This window comes from Phoenix dactylifera, chromosome 5 (genome assembly GCF_009389715.1).
Source record: "Phoenix dactylifera cultivar Barhee BC4 chromosome 5, palm_55x_up_171113_PBpolish2nd_filt_p, whole genome shotgun sequence".
Taxonomy (NCBI): Eukaryota; Viridiplantae; Streptophyta; class Magnoliopsida; order Arecales; family Arecaceae; genus Phoenix; species Phoenix dactylifera.
The window spans coordinates 88,377-112,500 of NC_052396.1; the positions used below are offsets into that span (position 1 = coordinate 88,377).

General features: G+C 34.7%; 2 protein-coding genes across 7 annotated transcripts in view; one reads left to right on the plus strand and one right to left on the minus strand.

The window, feature by feature from the left end:
- The window catches only part of LOC113463215 (kinesin-like protein KIN-6), a 35,671-nt gene extending 17,087 nt beyond the window's left edge, over positions 1-18,584 (plus strand). For 2 of the 4 annotated variants that reach the window (XM_039126336.1, XM_039126338.1), the window contains 14 exons: positions 462-519; positions 674-879; positions 1,816-2,070; positions 2,824-2,935; positions 3,042-3,151; positions 3,321-3,386; positions 15,010-15,109; positions 15,216-15,328; positions 15,436-15,522; positions 15,627-15,735; positions 15,983-16,068; positions 16,557-16,684; positions 16,848-16,920; positions 17,136-17,533. In XM_039126336.1, coding sequence (XP_038982264.1) covers positions 462-519; positions 674-879; positions 1,816-2,070; positions 2,824-2,935; positions 3,042-3,151; positions 3,321-3,386; positions 15,010-15,109; positions 15,216-15,328; positions 15,436-15,522; positions 15,627-15,735; positions 15,983-16,068; positions 16,557-16,684; positions 16,848-16,920; positions 17,136-17,228 — 1,596 coding nt within the window. In that variant the 3' untranslated portion in view covers positions 17,229-17,533. Of the gene's footprint in view, positions 1-461; positions 520-673; positions 880-1,815; positions 2,071-2,823; positions 2,936-3,041; positions 3,152-3,320; positions 3,387-15,009; positions 15,110-15,215; positions 15,329-15,435; positions 15,523-15,626; positions 15,736-15,982; positions 16,069-16,556; positions 16,685-16,847; positions 16,921-17,135; positions 17,534-18,025; positions 18,267-18,382 lie in introns of those variants that run through there. The other 2 variants (XR_005511890.1, XM_039126337.1) reach the window with 2 other exon arrangements.
- The window catches only part of LOC103714627 (E3 ubiquitin-protein ligase UPL3-like), a 23,751-nt gene continuing 18,190 nt past the window's right edge, over positions 18,564-24,124 (minus strand). Inside the window, exons 13-18 of one of the 3 annotated variants that reach the window (XR_005511888.1) lie at positions 23,302-23,382; positions 23,147-23,215; positions 22,936-23,064; positions 22,707-22,829; positions 22,438-22,625; positions 18,564-18,929 (exon numbers count right to left, since the gene is read on the minus strand). Coding sequence is in view for 1 of the 3 variants with exons in the window: in XM_039126335.1 (XP_038982263.1) it covers positions 22,560-22,625; positions 22,707-22,829; positions 22,936-23,064; positions 23,147-23,215; positions 23,302-23,382 (468 nt within the window). In the remaining 2 variants the exon portion in view is untranslated. Of the gene's footprint in view, positions 18,930-22,012; positions 22,626-22,706; positions 22,830-22,935; positions 23,065-23,146; positions 23,216-23,301; positions 23,383-24,124 lie in introns of those variants that run through there. The other 2 variants (XR_005511887.1, XM_039126335.1) reach the window with 2 other exon arrangements.

Consider the following 24,124-nt stretch of genomic DNA (forward strand, 5'->3'; position numbering starts at 1 on the left):
AATTGGATTTTGGATTCTTGATCACTTATGAGTTGAAAAGGGCAAGTTGAGGCGGATTAGGAAATTTTTGTTAGAAATGCTTCGTTTTGTTTTTTTGTTGCTAGATGGATAAGTCTGTGGAGGTCTTGGATTTGGCCTCACCTTTCTCCTCAATTTAACATTGACTGTTTCATCCTGTTCCTGTCATTTTTAAAAAACCTTAATCTTAGTGAAGAGGAATTATCTCTTCTATATGGGATCAGCTGAGATATTTATATCATTCAATAGAAAAGTTAAATGCATGAATTGACCGCATAGACAGATGTGATCGTCATGCGAACAAATTCCAGCTACTCTGGGGGGTTCTAGCTATTTAGCTTGTGATGTATAGGAACTGATGTTAAGAAATATGCATAATAATATCATGTTGTTAATTGATTGATAACGCAATAATGTCATCTTTTTTCTTTCCCCATTCTCAGGTTGACGTAGGAAAAGTTGATACGGATGCAAATGACGAGAATCAGATGTCTAAAAAAGGTTTTGGAACATTTTCCTTGAAACTTATGGTTGCAGATCCTTTCTTGGCAATGTTGAATCAGGGTTTCTTTTTGTTTACAATCCGTATGGCACCGTTCGATCTCCTCCCTCTAATTATGCTTTTTTTTCCTGGTTAATTAATAAAAAATCTTAGAGGTTAACTCCCAGAAACTTCAAGAGTCTGAAATACCTCAAGTTTTAAATATTTCTCCAAAATCTCGTGGAGGAGTGCATGTGGGAGTGCAATGTAATGAAGAAGTGCATGTTGAGTTGCAAAAAATAAAGAGAAATGAAGAAGTCATGAGGAATTTTGCCAAGGCTTTATGGAATGTTCTAAAGCAGTATAAGCAAAAGCTTGAGGTAATAATCACGACAAATAGGTTTCTTTTTTCATTACACTTGATAATTTCTTCATTGCAGCAATTCCTTTTTAATTGATGATTTTATGTTGCCTATATATTTCTTGACACGAATAATGTCTTCCAGCCAAGTTAACCCTGTAAGAAATGCATGTATGAAGTTCTAAATCCTTTATTTTTTTAAACATTCAGGCATGCAACATTCATGCATACATCATGCATGCATATATAATTTGACTACACACTGAACATTAAATCTTTGGCAATAAATAAATCAATGATTGACTATGCAAAATCGAAAGTCCAAATGTTGGACATAATTTACATCTGAAAAATGCTTAGAAACAAAAAAAAAAATGTATATCTCGAAGGTCTCTAAACTATACATCAAGTGGTAGAAAAATAAACAACATTAATTGCACCAGTGTGCTAAAATACATGATAGGGAAAATAAATTAAAAATCCACTTTATTGATTATGATCTACACATCTTAAAACATGGGTAAATTTATATCCACTAGGTTTTGATGTTTAGGTTACAGTAAAATATAGTATCAACTGTCCAGATTGGAGACCATCAAAACAAATGAACTTTAGTTTTATGCATTTTTTATTGTGGGCATCACCAATTTGGATGGTTTTTTATTAATTTTAATTGTTATATATTTTACCAAAGCTTTTTTTTGTTTAATGTATAGTCCGATTTATATGTATGTACCTATGAACAAAGGGTGAAATACTAAACATATTTTTTTTTAAAAAAAAAAATCAAGTCTATCAAGTTTATCTATTCTCATTTTTTCAAGGTGTTTTATTATTTATAACCTATGTTTTCATATTCCGAGCTACCAGTGCTAATCTGCTATAGGTCATTGTTAATTTTTTGTCTTTATGCACACTTGGTCTTCAGTTTTCTGAGATTCAATCATGTCAGCAGGATTCAGAGAGGGAAGTTGGAAATATGAAGGAGGCCCTTAGGAAGGAGATGGCGAAGGTCATGGAACTGAATAAAGAGTTAAAGGAATTAAGGTCCTGTTGTTCATTCCATAAACATCCTTCCCCAGAAGAAATTTTCAGTTCAGAAGTGGATGCTTCATATGAATATTGTGCAGCTGGCCCATCCAAATCTTTATCAATCACTGATGACTTCACCAACTTCGATGCATCTCTTGATGATGATACTACTCCTGAGGTGAGGCTCATCTAGCAGAAATAATATTATTCATTAACTTGCCATTGTTTTGTATTATCAAAGTTCCTTGCTTCATCTTGACTAAATTGAATCTCTAGGACCTTTTGCTTCATTAAACCGACTGAAACATCCTATTTGTATCTCAATTTTTGAATCTATTTTCAGCCCTATTTAGTCTCATATAGCTCTCATAAGCTCAAAAGAGGAACAAGAAATATGAAGAAGTTTTCAATTTAATTTTTCCATAAAGTCCGGAGGTTTGTATGTTTATTTTGAGTTAATAAAACATAAAGTAGAACAATATTTTACCAACATAGTTTTACTATCCGGATTGTATATGCAGTTGTACCCACAAGTTATTGCATCTGTATCCATTTAGAGTAGTTATGGAGATGAATTTTGGCATCCGATGAATGTACATGTCCATAATCATACTTGCCAAATAAAAATGGATAGAGATATGAATATTTCTAATTTGTGATATGTTTTGAGTGCTACTAAAGGTTCAAGCCCAAGACTACTTATCTACCAAACTAATGAGAAGTATTTTTCCTTTTATCCAGCAAATGGAGATATTAATGTTATTTTTTTCTTTAGGTGGCTTGTTTTTAATAGTAGATTTGTCTGACCCTCAGGTTAAGCGTTTATGTGAAATCTGATATGTTGCAGGTGAAATTTATCATGAGCTTTTTCCCCCCTTCGTTTTCGGTTGCTTTCTAACTGAAAAAATTGAATATATTTTCTGTATTATAGATAGGAGATCAGCTATGCATAGGCATGCCAGCAATGGTACTTGCCCATGAGGATTTTACAGGATTGCCAGATTTTGGTCTTGAAACGGACTCATCTAACTCAAACCAGTCAGGTTTGGACATAATTATGATCTATTGCATCTTCTTCTTGATCTTGGTAGCATTTTATTCTTTTAACATAGAAGTAATGGCCTAAGCATATTATGGTTTGCCTAACAGAAACTGCTAAGAGAGATTCATCTTCCCCAATTAGCTTCTCAGTAGTTGATGACAGAACCATTTGTTCTTCACCAAAGGAGATGCCTACGCAACAACAGGAAGATAAAAAGGTTAGCATATTTGTGATGCTACTAATTTTCATGACGTTTACTCTTGGGATCTAAGGAAGTTTTTATTTTCCAACACAAGTAGTGAAGTTTCAGCAATCCATTTACATGGTCATGCAATCTGCTTCTTGTGCAATTGCTTGCCTTTTGAATATAGTTTTATTTTGTTCAGATGCGAACTTCAGATACTGCAGAATTAAGCATCTCTCCAGGAGACATTAAAAAATTGAGCTATGAGGTATCTAGTTTTTTTAAAACTAGTGCAGTCTTAGTTAATAAGCACACTGTTGCCCAGTAGATACAACCCAAGAGGGGGGGTGAATTGGGTCTTTTAAAACTTTTAAGCTACTTCTAGCACTTTTTGATTAATTATGCTAAGTTGTATATATGCGCAGTGAAAGTTAAACTTAGCGACAGTTTGATGTATAGAATGTGACTTGATTGAGTATGCTTGCAACTAAAGAATTCGCGGATAATAGTTAAGCAAGCAATTTATCTAAGTGAGTAAGTGTGTGAGTTAGATAATGACAAAAAGCATTACAAACACAGCAAACATATAGTGGTTCGGTGCACCCCAGCACCTACATCCACTCCCCAAGACTTCTTGGGAATTTCACTATAATCCTACAGATTACAGTCGGTTGTTTTACAAGCTCACAACCCAACTTGTTGTTTTACGAGGTCACAACGAACTCGGTCGGTTTTCCCAGGCTCACCGACTAGAACCACTCCGATTGTTTTTTTCGGGATCACAATCAAACCCTTACACGTTGGTTTTACCCTCGGCTCACCAACAAACCTATCTCCGTTGGTTTTCCCTTTGGCTCACCAACAAATCTTACACCGTTGGTTTTCCCTTTGGCTCACCAACAAACCTTAACCCCTTGATTCAATCCCGTGATTGAATCAAGTTACAAGATAATAAAACAAAGTTTAAAACAAATCAAAGCTTCTTAAACAAGCAAATATAATAATATAAACAAACAGAGTAAAGAGAAGCCCTCAAACGAGTTTTGAAGATGGAGGAGCTCGACTTCTTCTTTACTTGACCCTCTTCTGATTTGGCACGAAGTAGAGGATCACCGAGGCAGCACACTGATGGAGAGGAAGCTTTGGGATTCACTTGGAAGCTCTTCTTCTCTCTATTTCTCTTTGGATGGCCCTTTTTGTGCTTATGGGAGATTTCCCTTGTAATCTCTTTCCTAAATGTTTTCTCCCACTTCCATTCGTTCTCCCCTAGCTCTCTTCTTGTTTTTATAGCTTTAGATGGCGTGGAAACAAGAATATAGCCGTTAGAGACAAAAATAGAGCCGTTGGACACAGTCTGCACTTCCTGACAATATTACCGTTGGGATTGGAGTCGACTCGCGCGATCAGGAGTCGACTCGCCTGTTGCAGGAGTCGGCTCGTGCTTTACTGGAGACGACTCGGCCACTGTTCCAAATTTGAATTAAAGTGCATGCCTTGACTGGGAGTCGACTCGTCTTAACCTGGAGTCGACTCGCCAACTTCTGGAGCTGACTTGGCAATTTCGGAGTCGGCTCATCCACTGAAGTCCGTGGATCCAATTTTGAATTTGATCCACTCGAGTCGACTCGACTGTCCTGGGAGTCGACTCGAATCTCAGAGCCCGAACTCCCGATCCTCTGTCTTTTGGCTCATCCAGTCTTGGAGTCGACTCGAACTTCCTCGGAGTCGACTCGGCTCTCAGTTTCTGAAAGTTGGTCTTCTGCCTTTTGACGTGAAGCTATCGTGGAGTCGACTCGAGCTGTCTGGGAGTCGACTCGAATCTCAGAGGCAGTAACTTGATCTTCTGTCTGTTGATGGTCGCGCAGTCTCGGAGTCGACTCGTGTATTGCGGGAGTCGACTCGAATCTCAGAGTCCATGAAATGCTCTCTGACTTTTTCTTTATGTACCGCTGAGAGTCGACTCTTGCTTTCTTTGGAGTCGACCTGCCAACCATCGGAGTCGACTCGCGTTCCACTGGAGTCGACTCGAATTTCAGACCCGAAAACTGCTCTCTGACTTTTTTGCCTGTGACTCCTAGGAGTCGACTCATACTTCCCCGGAGTCGACTCGGTAAACATTGGAGTCGACTCGAATTCCTCAGGAGTCGACTCGAAGACTATTCTTTCGAATTTTTCCTTTGATTTTACTCCTCCAATTTGAACCTTTTGAACTTTAAACTTGGGCCAATGAATTGTAGCTTTCTTCTAACTTTTCTTGAGAGCTTTTGGAGGCCTTCTTGTGTTCTTCCAACTTGCTATGTTCCTTGCAAAATAAATATCTTTCTCCTTGCAACATAAACATTAGTATCTATACTTCAAGGTTTTGTGATCATCAAAATCAATCTATGAATCAATCTTTGGGTCATCAATCTCCCCCTTTTTGATGATGACAAAACTTGGAGTATATGCAATATAAAAGATATTGTTTTCTAGAAGTAATACATAGCAAAGTTGCATGAAGTAGAAAACATATATTTTTAAAACATACTTCATGATAATGCTTTAGATTTAATCAGCTTAACACAATCAACATATTTCAATTTAAGCTGATTTGTATTCAATTCAAAGCATAAAGGCATTATGAGCATATACTTAGATATTTGCATATACTTAGATATTTCTCCCCCTTTTTGACAACATCAAAAAGATAGGAAAACATTAAGCACAAAGATAAGAACACTCAAATATTTCTTTCCCTTATTGTACTCTGATTTGAATGTTAAATTATTGCAAGGATATGAATCATATAACTTAAGGCAATAATATTGGAATCAGATTAGTGAGCACAGATCAGAGCCAATTAAGATAGTTTTCAAGAAGTTTTCTAAGTTGATACCACAGATAGTTTTCTAATCAAGTGTAGGTGGAATCTTCCTTAGGTTAATTCAAGAAGTGGAAATCTAACCTCTCTTCAATAATAAGTGTGAAAGCTTGTTCATTTAAGATCTTGTGCCCAATCTATTAAGTATTTTATCAACATGAGAGCAATTTAACTAATTTTCTGAGTATAAGAGCAATATATTAAGTATGATTGCAAAGTGCTTTTATGGTGTAAAAATATTGTGGCATAAATACCAAAATATGAATTCATGCAATTTATAATATATCTTAGAGTATACATACAGTTCAAGGCTTTGAAGGTTCTTTTAAAGCTCTTTTAAAGACTTTATTCTTTTATTCCTAAAAAAAATTTGATACATAAAAATATGAATTGGCACACAATTTAAGTTTTAAAGATCAAGTCAATTAGGACTCATTAGTGAATATCAAAATAGATTTTCTAAAAGATACTCAAGAAAATTTTACACGTTATTCTCCCCCTTTTTCATTAAGTTAGAGGCTCTTTAAGCTCAACTTGCAATTTGGTTCATGATTTATGCATAAGATATACTAACCAAATAACACGCCTCAAGGTGTATCATAAAGATTTTCAGATTAAATTTCAGATGATACATATTGGAGAGTATTAGGATCATTTTTCATTTTGTATTCTTCCTCTCTCCTTTAGTTATAGATATACGTGATTAAGTTCCGTGAGACCTCTCCTTCTGAAATTTTCTTTCTCCCCCTCTATTGATCATTCCATTTAAGAGTTTAGAATTTGAAAATAATGTTCAATAAAATTGTCAATCTCAAAACTATATTTTCTATAAGTTTCAGCTTATTTTCACAAGACTCAAGGTTTGAGATAAGACAACCTTTATAGAACTCATCTCAAGGTAATTAAAGCGTGTCTTGTAATATAAGGAGGTTCATCAAAATCAATCCATAAAATTTAAGGTATACATCAAATTGAAGTAACTTTAGGATAAGATACTGAATATCTAAAGCTCCCCCTCAAAAGATGCATACTTCTTTAATCATTCTTTTCTTTTGTTGAATTTCAGATTTTAATGACAAACGTGAATAGAACTGAAATTCTATGATATCGAGAATGGAGAGTGATCAAGAATTATTCAAAATTTATAGCAATCACCCTTTTTAATCTATCAAGAACAAGTTATGCTTCCTCTTAATCTTTGAGAAAATGTACTGAAATATTAATCAGAAAATGATTCATTTGACGCTCAGTTTCTTTCAACAGCATTTACATTTTCTTTCTTTTAGAGTCATTTGAGTGAGGTGAAATATTTCTAGCTTTTAGATCATTCACTCTATATATATTCTGATGGAAATCTTTAAGAATGTAGGAGAGAAAAACATATAGATGATCATTGAGGTATATATATTTATAGAACTCAATTTCTTAATGATAGTTTTTCAGCGATGTATACATGAATCACAATAAATCTTTTTAATATCAAAATAAAATCATATATTTAGAAATTTTTGTTTGCAATCAAGATCATCGAAAGACACATCATTTGAACCAATATTAGTATACTTTGAAGATAAGAAATGATATGTTTCGGATGCGTATCGGAGCAATCACCAAAGGCATCAAAATTAATTCTGTTTTTCTTAAAGTAAGACTTTATTTTAAAATTACATTTAGTTTAAGCTTTTATACAAAATCAGATTCTGAATTACATAGGATTTTCAATAAAAGCTTTCTAAGTCATAATATGAGATATGTATCTTTCACAATGTAGCTCATCTTAAATTGTTACGATTGAAAAATACATATTTCAATAACATTAAAGCACTTTCAGAATCTTTGTGTTTAATTTTGAGTTTCGATACACAATAAAGGATATTTTAACAAGTATTAGGACATTATGTATCAAAGTTAGGCAAGTAGAAAGATAGATCAAAATCAATTTATTTTCCCTAAATAGAGATATTCTTCTCTTCTCCTTTCTACAATTTTATTTAGCTTTCAGATTTTAACAATGATTGTGAATGACAAATCTGAAATTTCTTTTCAATAAAACTAAACAAAGATGTTATGTAGTATTTCATTCAATCAAGTTGTCCAAGTATGGGGAACTACAAAAAATATTGAGAACCCATAATTTAAAATATCATGCTATATGCAAAATATAGTGTGTGTTAAGTCATACATTAAAATATTAAGAACAAGCATGTCAAGGATCGAAATCAATTCTTTTCGAATTAACTCCTCCTATTTAAATATAATCTTCCACTAATTTCATCCTTAAGGTGTGTTTCCAAGTGATTAAAACTTGACTTGATTCTTCTTATATACTTTCATTTACTTTGTCATTCATTTTTACTTTCTTATGCTTTATACTCTATTTGCTCCCTATCCGGTGGAGTTGGGAAGGGGCACGAGGTACTACCACTAGCCTCCCTCTTGTGCCGTCCCTAATATGCCCTACACCGAATAGTTGGGTCAAATAGTGCCAGGTACTACCACTAGCCTCCCCATTGGCACCATCCCTATGATGAGCAATATAGAAAGGTTAAAATGTTCACTTCAAACTCTCCCTGTTTAAGTGTAATTAATTATGGATTTTATCCCTTCCAAAAGAATGCTCACACAAGTCTCACAAATGTGCCGAATATATTATGTTCGTTTTGCTTTTCCTTAAGATTGAAGTATTTGCCTTTACTTAGATTTTACTTCTCTTGAATAACATCCATTTTCTTTTCTTTATCTCTCTCTCTTTTTGTTATTCTCAAGTAATTTACATGAAAGAGCAGAATAAAGAATATGCAAACAACATTTTCATTGTGCTCAAGGATTCATAACTTCTCACAAGTTATTTTACATCAAAATTTTAAGTATATACTTGTGTATTTCATGGTTATGACACAGGCAAAGATATATTTTAGTTTGGACAAACCATGAAACAATTTCTAAAAGTATAAGTCAGTCAATACACATATAGACATGATATCAAAAATTAATAATTAAAGAATTTAATCATGCCATAATAGGATTTAAGTTATTGACTTAGCTCAATTAATTTGTGAGAAAGGTATCTAAAGTTACCTATTCATTGTATGTTCTTCAAGCCAAACTAGATTTCTTATGTGTGAACTTTTGGCTGAAGAAGATCCTCTCTCTTGTTTGCATGTGAATGTTTAGTGTATCTTACATGAAGATATCCTTCAAGTTGAAATTTCTCATTTTTCTTTCTTGAAGGAAGGTTATTAGTTTCTTTAAGATATAAAGCATTCATCCAACATATATATTATTTAACTAGATGACTCAATATAAGATATGACAATAGTTGCATGTTGAGTCACTTTACTCAAGAGATTCCCTAAATATAAGCAAGCACATATCACTTGAACTAAAGAGATAGTTTCATTAAATCAGATGGTTCAAGGACAAGCATGTGAGGCAATAGGTAGATTTATCAAGGTCAAATCAATTTCTTATTTTCAAAATCAATTTAGTTTAGATTTTATTCAATAAGGCACGCTAGCTAAGTTTTAATCAACTTATCTTAAACAGTTGTTTCTATCACAATTCAGATTATGATTTATTTGTTTATCAATAAAATATGATTCATTAAAGTTAGATTGATGTCTTGCACAAGGTCACATAATGAGCATACAACCTGGTCTACTAGCTGTATGATAAAATAATTATTCTATCATGCTTCAATACAGCTTTAAACAATAGATCTATTTTGCTCATTCTTTTCAAATTCTACAAGATGGGGTCATAGACATACCTTCTTCATGCCAATCTTCTATGAGAGTTTTCTTGTGGACTAACATTGGTCAATGAAGATCCCCTTTCCTGTTTGTCTTAATTTGGAGTTTGAGAGAAGATGTTAATTCATTCATCATACATATTTCAAACTCACCTTGCAATATAACTCTTCATTAGTAGAGCCAGAAATGATGTCATTAATGTATACTTTGAGCAAGTGAGGTGTCACACATTTTTTGATGCAAAGAATTATCACTATTACCTTCTATCAAAAAGGTTATTTAAGCTTTTATATCATGCTCTTGATGCTTGTATCAAACCATATATTGCTTTATCATATTTGTAATGAGTGTTTTCAAATATGGTGGTTATTTAACATAGATCTACCTTTTAATGAAATAACCACATAGGAGTGCATTCTACACATTCATTTGATAGAGAATAAAGCTCATTAAGCAAACAAATGATAATGGTGACTTTTACTTTTAATTATGCAAGAAACTTATCAAGATCTATTTCATTTTTTCTTGATTTAGTCTTTTAACAGTCATCACTTTTTCTTCATTAAGAGCATATCTGAAAAATCCAAGTTGGTTCTAATTATTAACAAGTTTTTCAGATTGTTATATGTAAAAGATTAACCATATACATACATAATTTAATTTTAGTATCTTGATAATAAATCATTAGTCTCATAAAGAATAAAATACCTTGATATTTTTGCAACTAAAAACTTTTCATTGAATACTCTATATGCATTGCTTGATGAATGATATCCAAGGATAGACATATCTCTATCAGATTTGGCATTATTTTCATAAGAGCATATCAAGCATAACATGTACGACTGAAAAATATGAAAGATATGCAATGGTTCATTTTTCATTTTTTCAGAAGATCAAAATTTTCATCAGAAATAGATCTAATAGAAATCATATGTATGACAAGCAGTGATGATAGTCTTTTAAAAATTATTTAAGTAGATGACTATCATACATAATTGTCTTTTTCATTTCTTCAAGAATTCTATTAACCCCTTTTTACTTATGATGTCCATGGAGCTGAAATAATTGAATTTAATACTATTTTCTGTATAACTTTAATCTGGATTTTGGTTTTCAACACTGTGCCATGATCTTCACAGTTTGGAAACCTTTTTCATTTGAAACGCTTCTACAAGATTTAGTAAATACAGAAAAATACTTCAGTTTTATTCTCCAAGAACAAGTCCAATGTAAGCTTTTGAAGACTTAGAGATGGAAACAACATCTTTAGATTTAGAAATGATTTTTGTTTGTTTCCTTAGTTAGCATGCATAGCAAAACTTTGACCTTTAAGTAGATAATCTAAGCAAGCCTATGGCAAGATCTTTTGAGATTAAGTACATACTAGCATGAGTTGATTCTATGTGCCAAGGATGGTTTCTTTAATCTTGGTATTCATAGTGCATATATTCAAAAGCATACCAAGTACACATTATCATATTGATGATCAATAAAAATAATGCCATGGATAAAAATTCTTAATCAAGCATATAGAGGGTTCATAGAGTTATTTTTAATGAATTAATTAATCATTTAGCAACTTATCCAATAGTGAGTGGAGCATACAAAAAAAAATGAAGTGATTTGAATATATTTTCTTTTCATACCCAAAAAGACAAATATCACTTATATCACAAAAATGATTAATACTTTCAAGTTATGTTTTAATCAACTAATAAAGTAATTTCAATACGAGAAGATGTAAGAATTACTTATTTCATCCTTTCTTTCATTTAAATCATTCTTTTTAATTACATTTTAAATTCAATTCTTTAACACATGTCTAGAGCACCCATTGTTTAGATAACATCTTTCATTAGAACCTTGGATAGCTAGACATGCTTGCTGAAAGAATAATCATATTTTCAACTTAGGAACCCAAGCTCTTTTGGGTCCTTGTAGATTAGCTATAATTGTTCCTTTTGGAACCCATATTCTCTTAATAGCTATTTTGTCCATGAATTTACAGATTTTAGGATTACAAGGGATGTATTTCTGTATCCTCTTGTTGAATTTAACAAACTTAGATCGAACATGAGTAGTAGGAAAACTTTTAATTTTCTGTTTCTCCCTTTTTGGTTCATCAAATTTGTAATGTATAGATTTAGGAACAACAGAAGAGATTTTACTTAGCTTTTGTTTATAAGAATCTGTTTTAGAGTAATTAAAAACTGTTTTAACAAACATATTCTTAAAAGGTTTTTGGGTGTACCAAGGTTGATATTCTAATGTAACTTTATCAAATTCAGCTCCTTGATTATTTATCATTAGGTTCAATTTTTCAGAGCTGAGGGTAAATCTTTCAACAACAGGTTTTAATCTGTCAACTTCTTTAGTTAATCTTCTGTTATCTTCTGAAAGTAACTCATTGTTTTTCTTAAGTTTATCATGACTTTCAGTGAGAAGTTGATCTCTTTGATTTAGTTCTTGATTTTCTTTAATTAAGATTTCAGTTTTACTGGTTAGTTTCAGTTTTTCATCTATTAGAATTTGATTTTCAATCTTCAAGTTTTTGTTTTTACAAATAAGTTTCTTATATTCTAAATACAAATCAGAAAAGGCATCATGGAGTTCATCAAATGTAAAATTGCTTTCAGTTTCAGCATGTACCTCTTGTGCCACCAAGCATGGATTTTCAATATGATACTGCTCTCCTTCTACACATGATGTTTCAGATTTGTTAATGCATTCAAATTTGTCTTCAAGCATATTCCATATTTCTTTAGCAGTCATGCAAGAAGATATGCAATTAAACTCATTCCTATCTAATGCACAATATAAAAGGTTCATGGCATCAGCATTCAATTGTGCTAAATCCTTTTCATTAAAAGTTTGAGAGAGTGTGTGAAGATCATTTATTATGATTTTCCATAAATAATAGTTTTGTGATTGAATAAAGATGCGCATGCGTATTTTCCAATGTGTATAGTTTATGCCATTAAATAGTGGTGGTGTATCAATTGATTGTCCTTCTCCTAGAAAACTATCTATTTGAGTTGTCATGATCTTTGGCTCTAGTCGGTTAAGACTACAAATAATATTTGAGCACCTGCTCTGATACCACTTGTTGCCCAGTAGATACAACCCAAGAGGGGGGGTGAATTGGGTCTTTTAAAACTTTTAAGCTACTTCTAGCACTTTTTGATTAATTATGCTAAGTTGTATATATGCGCAGTGAAAGTTAAACTTAGCGACAGTTTGATGTATAGAATGTGACTTGATTGAGTATGCTTGCAACTAAAGAATTCGCGGATAATAGTTAAGCAAGCAATTTATCTAAGTGAGTAAGTGTGTGAGTTAGATAATGACAAAAAGCATTACAAACACAGCAAACATATAGTGGTTCGGTGCACCCCAGCACCTACATCCACTCCCCAAGACTTCTTGGGAATTTCACTATAATCCTACAGATTACAGTCGGTTGTTTTACAAGCTCACAACCCAACTTGTTGTTTTACGAGGTCACAACGAACTCGGTCGGTTTTCCCAGGCTCACCGACTAGAACCACTCCGATTGTTTTTTTCGGGATCACAATCAAACCCTTACACGTTGGTTTTACCCTCGGCTCACCAACAAACCTATCTCCGTTGGTTTTCCCTTTGGCTCACCAACAAACCTTACACCGTTGGTTTTCCCTTTGGCTCACCAACAAACCTTAACCCCTTGATTCAATCCCGTGATTGAATCAAGTTACAAGATAATAAAACAAAGTTTAAAACAAATCAAAGCTTCTTAAACAAGCAAATATAACAATATAAACAAACAGAGTAAAGAGAAGCCCTCAAACGAGTTTTGAAGATGGAGGAGCTCGACTTCTTCTTTACTTGACCCTCTTCTGATTTGGCACGAAGTAGAGGATCACCGAGGCAGCACACTGATGGAGAGGAAGCTTTGGGATTCACTTGGAAGCTCTTCTTCTCTCTATTTCTCTTTGGATGGCCCTTTTTGTGCTTATGGGAGATTTTCCTTGTAATCTCTTTCCTAAATGTTTTCTCCCACTTCCATTCGTTCTCCCCTAGCTCTCTTCTTGTTTTTATAGCTTTAGATGGCGTGGAAACAAGAATATAGCCGTTAGAGACAAAAATAGAGCCGTTGGACACAGTCTGCACTTCCTGACAATATTACCGTTGGGATTGGAGTCGACTCGCGCGATCAGGAGTCGACTCGCCTGTTGCAGGAGTTGGCTCGTGCTTTACTGGAGACGACTCGGCCACTGTTCCAAATTTGAATTAAAGTGCATGCCTTGACTGGGAGTCGACTCGTCTTAACCTGGAGTCGACTCGCCAACTTCTGGAGCTGACTTGGCAATTTCGGAGTCGGCTCATCCACTGAAGTCCGTGGATCCAATTTTGAATTTGATCCACTCGAGTCGACTCGACTGTCCTGGGAGTCGACTCGAATCTCAGAGCCCGAACTCCCGATCCTCTGTCTTTTGGCTCATCCAGTCTTGGAGTCGACTCGAACTTCCTCGGAGTCGACTCGGCTCTCAGTTTCTGAAAGTTGGTCTTCTGCCTTTTGACGTGAAGCTATCGTGGAGTCGACTCGAGCTGTCTGGGAGTCGACTCGAATCTCAGAGGCAGTAACTTGATCTTCTGTCTGTTGATGGTCGCGCAGTCTCGGAGTCGACTCGTGTATTGCGGGAGTCGACTCGAATCTCAGAGTCCATGAAATGCTCTCTGACTTTTTCTTTATGTACCGCTGAGAGTCGACTCTTGCTTTCTTTGGAGTCGACCTGCCAACCATCGGAGTCGACTCGCGTTCCACTGGAGTCGACTCGAATTTCAGACCCGAAAACTGCTCTCTGACTTTTTTGCCTGTGACTCCTAGGAGTCGACTCATACTTCCCCGGAGTCGACTCGGTAAACATTGGAGTCGACTCGAATTCCTCAGGAGTCGACTCGAAGACTATTCTTTCGAATTTTTCCTTTGATTTTACTCCTCCAATTTGAACCTTTTGAACTTTAAACTTGGGCCAATGAATTGTAGCTTTCTTCTAACTTTTCTTGAGAGCTTTTGGAGGCCTTCTTGTGTTCTTCCAACTTGCTATGTTCCTTGCAAAATAAATATCTTTCTCCTTGCAACATAAACATTAGTATCTATACTTCAAGGTTTTGTGATCATCAAAATCAATCTATGAATCAATCTTTGGGTCATCACACACGCTGATTTTTCTGTCATTAGTATACATTATTCAGCAACTTTATTCAGACCAGTTGTGCCACATTCTATTGATCAGAAGGACAAAGGCTTCCAAGAGAAGGATTATAGAACTGGTGATAAAGAACAGCTAAAGAATATTGATGTCAAGGAGATTTCATCCCCGGAAAGTTCAGCAGGTTCAGTAATTAAAACTATGGCTCTTCTCTATATCTGTTGATGGATTTTTTGTAGTTTGCAATGCATAAATATTTGTTTTCATCTAAATTTGAATTTCTTAAACAGATGGTGCATATGCGGACCCTTTGGTTAACTCTAAACAAACATACCTGACTGTAAGACATGTCAAAATCACTTTGTCTTCGTCAAATGTGCAGAAGGCATTGGTTGAGGAAAAGGTTAAGATCTCATTAATCTTACCCCCTTTTTGAAAAATGAGTATCAAATGCTAGCCTTATCATTTTCTCTACACAGCTTGATTCTCTATACTCCATACTTTTGTCAGAATGCATGTTCATCTCAAGTAAAATATTCTGATATTGTGTGTTCAAGCTTGTCCGTAAATAAAGATGCAAAGACACAGGCTCATCAGGTAATGGGGTACTCTGAATCCATAGACCATGAATTGCATAACCATGCCCTTTTTTTGATCCCCTTGTGTCTGAAGGTATTCTGAACGTTATTTGCAAAGCACAGCTTTTATATCACAGGCCTGAAAACTTCCAAGGACAAAAACATGACCATGAAGACCTGCAAGGGAAAGAAGATAGGCCTACCGAATTATCATGCAAACCAGGTCCAGAAGGTTGTGAATCTTGGAAATCTGATTCTTGCATACAAGTTTGTTCTTAATTAAATCAAGAAGGAGCTCCTTTTACCAGTATTTGAGAATTTTAAATTGTGCAGTTAAAATCCATATTACCCATTAAAGTGTGTTTCTGGTTCTTAAAAACCACTTCTTTTTAATAATTGTCTATCTTTTGGGTCTGGATGATTGTGTTTTAATTTGATACTTCTTTCTATGCTGATTAATTATTCTTTTGACTATACAGAGATGCATTCATCTCCCGAGATCCCTCCTCAGATTCATGAACCAATAAAAGAGGGCAAAGACATATTGCCTTCAGTGAGTCAACAGGTATCACTTAATGAAGATAACAAGGTTAGAACTTCAGTTATAAATTGATTTCTATGAGAGTATGCTGTTCAGAGTGAGTGATTACAATTCCGTTTCAATTAATGAGACACCTTTGTCATGCCAACATAGTTGAGTCACTCTTAGATTCCTTTTTTATGATTGTCAAGTATTTATCTGACTTTTTATATAATCTATGTGAAAGACCATATGTTAAAACTTTAAATTTACTACATATAAGCAAGACATTGGGATGCAGAAATTGCATGCTGTGTGTGTGTGTTTTAAATATCAGATACTGATACCCATTGCGTATGGCTAGGGCATATTTTATATTCTAAATGTCCTTGATTCTTGAAGTGATAAATTTACTCCTGCATATCTTTTAAGAAGTCCGAATTGATGTATCCATTGATAATGTTTGTATTATTTTTGTTAAAAAAAATGCTTAGAGTATTTACTACATTTGTTTCTTTATTCTTATGTTGCAGTTACAGGAATCAGATGTACAACCTGTTATAGACATGAAAACAAGCAGCAAATGCCAGCTCACCAAAAATCCGAAAGAAGTAAAACGTGACTCTATTTCAAAACCTAAGGTTGCAGAGAAGCCTAAAAGGTTAGTGCAGTAAAATATTTTGAAAGCCCAAATTTCCATATATAGCCTGTGTACTGCTGCCAAAATTTGTGGATAATAAGTTGTAAAATCAACTTATGTTTGTAAATCTGCAACTTTAATACTCAACTAAGATGTTTTCTATCATGCGTCTTTTCTTATTTAGGAGGTTGATGCCTGCATCAGCCATGCTACTGAGAGAATTTGCTGGTCTTGACATGGAAATCGATAAGCCAAAGGTCTTTGAAAATTTCTTTATTTTGATGTACTTTTGTTGGCAATCACATCAATTTGCGGAAGATGCTTTTATCAAATTTTGATGCATAATATATTTTAGGACCATGCTAGTTTTGCTTTACTAACCTCTTTACAGTAATGAAAAACAAGACTTTGAGTTTGTCATCAATAATATGCCTTAGATTTTGGTCGGACTGAACTTACTTTTGGATGGCAGGAGAGTAGAGGTAGGCTAAATGCAGATGAAAAAATGAGGTCTGATGGTAGCATTTCACTTTTTCATCTGTTACAAAGCAACCTTCAGCATTGACATCAAGAAAAAAAAATTGGGACCTTGGATTTTGCTTCATCACCGCTGTCAAGACCTGAAGTATGTTGGGCAGGTATTGTCGAGAAATTTTGGCAATCTTTGTTTTACAGTGATTGTTAAAAGATGCGTGTTCACCTATATTAGAAATAATATTGGAAATTATAGGCATGATTTTTCAACCATAGCATCTAACACATTGCATTGTAAAGGACTTATACAGACACTACATTGAGTTTGCATGTAACCTGTTTTTGTAGCTCTGAAAATCTGTATGATGATATGCGAAAATCTTTTTTTTTGGGGTTTCTGATTTTGTTAATTCGAATTTATATCAAACTTCTTTGCAGTATTCAAATTTTCCCAAGATTAAGTTTTAAAATTCTTATCAGTGACTAGGCATGATGGTACTCATTGCAGAATTCGAGTTTTATAGAAAACTGATGTATATCCAGTATAATGCCTTAAGATATCAGCAGCTTTGCGTACAACCTTGATGTATCTTCACATGTAAAATGCTAGTATCGCTATTGGCATGCCATGATTGTCTTTCGATTCTCATCTAATACAAATGGGCCGAGGGTTGTGCCATGTGTGGTCTGGGTAGAAACTACATACTGTGGATTGAGGTTTTCGGCATATTGCGTAGTGATTGATGTGGTTTAGATGTAGGGTATCAGATTGGGTTAGGTCTAGGTTGAGTCAGAACCGATGATGCCGGTTGTATCGAAACGTTAAAATCACCTAGCCTGTGAAATGGTTTTAAACTCATGCTGACACAGTGGGTCCTGATATTACAGTCAGGTTGTCTCAGATCGGATTTGTTTAGCCCTGATTAGCTTGTCTTTACACGAGGATCATCTTCTAAAGCAGAATAATAGTAGTCTGAAGCAATAACTGGGGCCTAACAGGAACTCAGTGAGTATAAAATCTCGATACTGTAAAACGTCTGAAGGCCAGGGAAGTTATCTTTGCAACATCCAGGAATTTTGGACAAAACGGGAAGGTACGGAATCGACCCACGCTCATCATCTGTATGGGGTGAGTATAAATAGGTGAAACACCGAAAGGTTTAATATATCTTGCAATTTCGAGAACTTTGTGTGTTAAGAAAATAGAAGGCAGAAAAATAGGTAATTAACATTTTTTTTTAACAGGTGACAGTTGAACATAAACAAGCCCAACTTCCTAGGCTTTCCGATGGTCCGACGTTAAGAAACCATACAATTGGAGCGGAGCATTGCGACCCAGGCGCTCTGAACAATCACTTGAGGCTGCATCGCTATTGGGTCCAGAGAGGAGCCTGTGCAAGTAAAATGTACCACATCTGTTCTAATATTATAGTTGAAGTATGTCGCTTTTTTCAGCAAAAAAAAAGTATGTCGCTTTTTACAACATTCTCAACAATGCAAAAACAAAGCCAAAAAAGGCCAAAAAAGAAGTCCGTAGTGCACCTCTTAAAAATTTGGTACACATTTGTTGAATCACATGATTCAGTAATAATAAATTTAGGTTAGGGAACCACAGTCATCCAGAGCATCTTCACGTGTGTTACATGGGCCGAAATATAGTTAGCGGTACCGACCATATATGGACTTACAGGTTTAACACTTGGACCTACGCGGCCCAATTCTTGTCGCACCAGACAAAGGAGGAAGTCGTGTAGGACCAACATGAGCATCTCTGTTTTCGTCAGAAAACGCCCTGCTCGAATCACAAGCAAAAGGTTATATTCTTTCTTTTTCGAAAGTAGCAAGCTGCAGGCCTCAAAATTTTATTTATAAAAAATGATAAACAACACAATAAACTAGTTCCCTGACTCCAACAAGACAATATGATCGTAGAAGAGAATAGCATTGACCGGTTCTAGCCACCTAGGTTTACGGTGTTCGGAAAGTAAAACGGGCGTCGCTAGCTTGGGATGCTTTTAAAACCAGATTTTAGGTTTACCTTGCAATCCACTTCGGATAAGTGGACTCTCGAGCGTATTCTACCAGCCCATCCTCCATTGCTAAATACAAACTATACAGCATTTTCAGTTGTCTTTATCTGGAATTCAGATTGTTGGCAATACAATAAAGCATACTTTTAGAAACAAGACTTTGATGCCAGATTTCTATGAATTGGACTTTGTTCATAAAAAACCATACATATAGTCATTGTTAAAGTATGTTTTAATAAATTGGATTATAAAATCAGACATTATAATTAGTTGATCGATCATTAGATTTGATATGAATCACTTTAACAAATATGAAAAGATCTGGATAGAATCACTTTATCTATTACATCCAAGACTCAATGAAGTACCAAAATTTCAAGAAGCTGTAACTGCAAATCAGAAAAAAAAAGGCTGCAATATGAGATGAAGTTGGTATATGAATCAAAACCTAGTTTCAATTCAAAGTTGAGAATTTTTAAAATATTCTTATCATTTTTCATAATTTAGAAAGTGGACTTCTATGAAATAATAGATAACATCCGTCTTCTCATTTTTTTACTAGATGAAGAATCTAACTTAAATGAAAAGGATCTCACTAGTATAAATTAAGGGCATGGGCCAGCATGAGAATGAGTGAAAGCAAAGACTATAAAATATTCTTTCCACCCACTAAAACATTAACAAAGAGAGTAAAAGCAAAAAGCAAAGAATATTTTTCATCCGTTCGCATGTATCAAAATTTATGGATCACGAAATATTAATGAAAGTAAATAATTAAAGCCTCACTTTCTAGGATTCTTACAATTTAGTACTTTTTTTAAAAGATTTGACTTCAAATATTTCAATTTTTTTCACCTTGATTGGATTGAGTTGATATTAGAGCCTAAGATCCCTATAGAGTACATCAAAGAAAAGCTTTTGATGCTCAAAGTACATCAAAGAACAAATATAGAAGTTAAAATCTTAGTTAATTAGATGACAAAATCATACAGCTCATAAAACATGAGATTCAACTAATACCATCAGCTTCAATGCTTGCAACTTCTATCATAAAAGTACCTCTAATATCTAAAGAAGCAACCTATAAATACTCTAAGACCCCACTTTTTCAAAGTTGATGATCAAATTAAGATCCCTGCTTACACTAAAACTGTTTGTTGCAAAGAAGTTGGATAATTGGCCAAAAACAAGTTAGATTCCTATTTCATAATCTATGGATACACTAATATCTAGAAGATACCTTTTACGGTTTTACCTAGGGGTGCAAATAGGTCAAGTCAGATTATGAGTGACCCCGACCCAACCTAATTCCTAGTTCAGATTCTCATTTTGGACTCAGACCCAACCCAATAGAAGATCGGGTCGGGTCGGATCCATATATAACTCGAATCTAACCCAAAAAATTTCAGTTCGGTTCGAATTCGGGTCGGGGCCGATTCGGGCGAAACCACCTATGATTTCAGAATTTGTATGCACCCTCATGGGCCCAAATAATTTTACAGATTCAGGTCAGGTCGGATCAGCTCGTCGGATTGAAAACCCAAAATTACCCAAATTTCAAATGGATTAAATCAGGTTTGAATTTAGTAAACCCGGACCGGACCCAGAAAATGCAATAGATCTAATTTTAGGACCCGACCTGGTCTCACGAGTCCTCTAAAACAGGTCGGGTCGGATCTAAGTCAACCCGACCTATTTGCAGCCTTACTTTTACCTTAATCTTTTTAGTTATACTCTTATGTATTATAATTCATACATAAGAAATAATAATATTTCTAATCAAATATAAAGCTAATTCAAGAGCCTAATCAAGAAATAATTCGATCAAATCATCCATGAAGAAGACAGTAGATCAAATGACAGGACTTGCAGTGAAAGTACAATTGATCTATTCAAATCTAGATCACCAAGTTCTACAAGTAAGCTCTCTCACTTAGAATCTCCATTGATGATCATGTTGTAATCTTTATTAAGTGTATTGAATATCTCCATGAGACATCTAAGAAAAAATGGAAACTCATATTATCATTATTATGATTATAAACGCACAAAGGCTTCTGTTCATAAATTTGTGAAAAATAGGCTTGGTTCTGAGATGTAGAATCTATATTGAGTCACCACTTAGTAGGATAACCATGACTTGGATCTCTCTCTTGGGTGGGATAACCAAATCCATGCATCTTTACTGATTAACTAATTTCTCGATGCTGGACTTGATCCAAACGAGACACTACTTCCTTGCAAATTTATCTAATAAATACCAAAAAAGATGAGCTTTCTATATATGCATCATTCAAATTAATCAATAAAGATACATAGAGGACATTAGTGAAAGGCATCAAAATGGAGGAGAATAGCCACCTAAAAAGGTAAAAAGTATGATAAGTCTAAGAAAGATGATAAAAACTAGACAAAAAATAAACAGAGACCAAGAAACAAGCCAACATGGCTCAAAGAAAATTATTGCAACTATCGTTAAAGTAATAGACATAGCAAGAAGATATGTGAAAAGCTTTACTCTGAATTGAAGCCAAATAGTCATAAAAAGATCCCAAAGGAAAGACCACTCATAAGATTAAGAAACTGTCTAAACTTGAACAAGCAGACTCAAAATTAAATCTGATCAGCAATAACCATAAATTACTATATTTTTATTGGGAAAATAATTCATTTATACTCAACTCGGTGGTTTCATTTCATTTTTCCTATTATATTAGTAAAGCGAGATCAAACAACCACCTACAATTACTTATCCACATGATGGTGCAATGACTTTTGACCATCCTCCAGACACTGCAAATCTTATGTTCTAATTCACCTCCAGCAGAATGCAAGGAAAAGGGCATTTATCGACAACCAAATTCCATAGCCAAGAAAGGGGAGAAGTTGCATCACAGCTGGAATCAATTTGAAAGATTCATTTCTTCTTTATATTCCTTCATCAATACATCATAAACCATCCGGCATACTCAAACTTATAAATAAGGTGAAATTTCTCCCTTTATTTACAAGCAATGGCACGGAGCTCTGCATTCCCTCTTCAAAGCTTCAAAATGCCGGATCAATGTCACATTTAGCTGACAGTGAAAAACTTCTATTATTGAAGAACAGAAGGGAAAATCCAGCCAAAACAAATGATATTTGTTGCGGCGATATGAAGAATGAGAATATACAGGATCGGCGGAAAAAAAAAAAAAAGAATGCAACCAACCCCGTGGACGAGAGGAAAAAGAGAAGACACAGGCATGGCTGTTGGAGGTAGAGACTGACCTTAGTGTCACCATTATATAGGCGCGAGAGAAAAGGCTGATGTTGGGCAGAATGGGCAATTGATTTAGAAGCAGAAGATGAACACCCATAACGAGACAGTATCCATCACTTATGGTCTTGGCTCATGACAGATCAAATGATCCCTGGCCCTCGCTGATTGCATAGAGCAATTTCTTGTGCATGATTTCCTGCAAAAAAAATTAGCGAGGGCTGCAGTCAAGAAGGCGAAATGTCAAAATTGAGAAAGTTTCAGAGGAGAAAATAAAAACCTTAGATGAATAGGGAGGAAGTTTAAGGTAATTGGCACAGGTCATGACACTAGGCAAATCATCATCAGCCAATTCACAAACTCCATTTCCATTCGAGGTTGAGTTTGTCGCACTCGAAGAATGCTGTCATTAAGCATATAGTTAGAGTTGATGAAAGCATAAGCATGAAAATGTTGAGAGTGCATCTAAATGAGACTCTATGTTAGACATTGAAAAAAAAAATCACCACCTTCCTCACGATGGTTAGCTTTGGGTTCAATGCAGCCAGACCACCAGGTGGAAGCCTCGGAGCACCAGTCACAAATTGGCAAAAAGCATACTGCTGCCCCGGTGTGAATTCTCCCATGATCTCAAGCAGCTGAAAGAACAAAAGATACTCAGATATACTAGTTGGTAAACATTTAGTGCAGAAAGTCAGCTGTTTTAAAATTAGCACATACATTGACAATCACTGGACTTTTTGCAGTGTATCCATGATCAAACTTTATATGATCAACCAGTTTTTCCGCCTGCAGCATGTAATGGTTATTAATACATTTCCAAAAGTGATCAAGGTTAGGTATCAATGTGTAGACAATAGATGATAAAATATTACCTCCCACAATTGTCTACGACCACAGATTAGGTAATCAAGCTCATGTGGAGAAAATATTTGCAGAGATGAGATATCGAAGACCTGAAACGGTTTTTTAATTGTGCAATATAAGAGCCCTAACATATACTGAATCTCAGACAATATAAATGCTGATTGATGCACCAAAAAAAAGACTGTTTATACAATGAACAGATTTTTGAAGAAATAATTTGATGAAGACAGTGTTCAAGACTGGTAATTCTAGATGGTGGTGTACTCACCATTATCCTCAATAAAGGAAAAATATATATTTTTTAAGATTATGCAGGATAAAAATGATTTGGAGTTTGGACTAAGCTATCAGACTTAACATATATAGAATCTCAGACAAAAAACAAATGCTGATTGATGCGGGCGGGCACAAAAAAAAAAACTGTGTTTGTACAGCAAACAGATTTTTGAAGAAATAATTTGCTATTGACTGTGTTCAACCCTAGCAATTCTAGTTGGTGATGCACTCACCATTATTCTCAATGATGTTTTTTTCCAGATTACACAGGATATGAACAATTTGAAGTTTGGACTAAGCTATCAGCCTCTAACAATTCAAATAGAGAAGAACATGGGGAATAACTTCAATGTCAAAAGCAAACCAACATGGGTATGCCTTGTAGAGAAAGAAATACAACAGGTCATTCAAATTAATATTTATCATAATATGCAACATCCAGAATGCCTACAAATAGAACTTCATATGTATCAGAGACTTGTCAGTAAAGCATCAATTAATCAAAAAAGGGTTTCTGCATACAAAACAAATTATTTATTCAAATCCATGAACGGC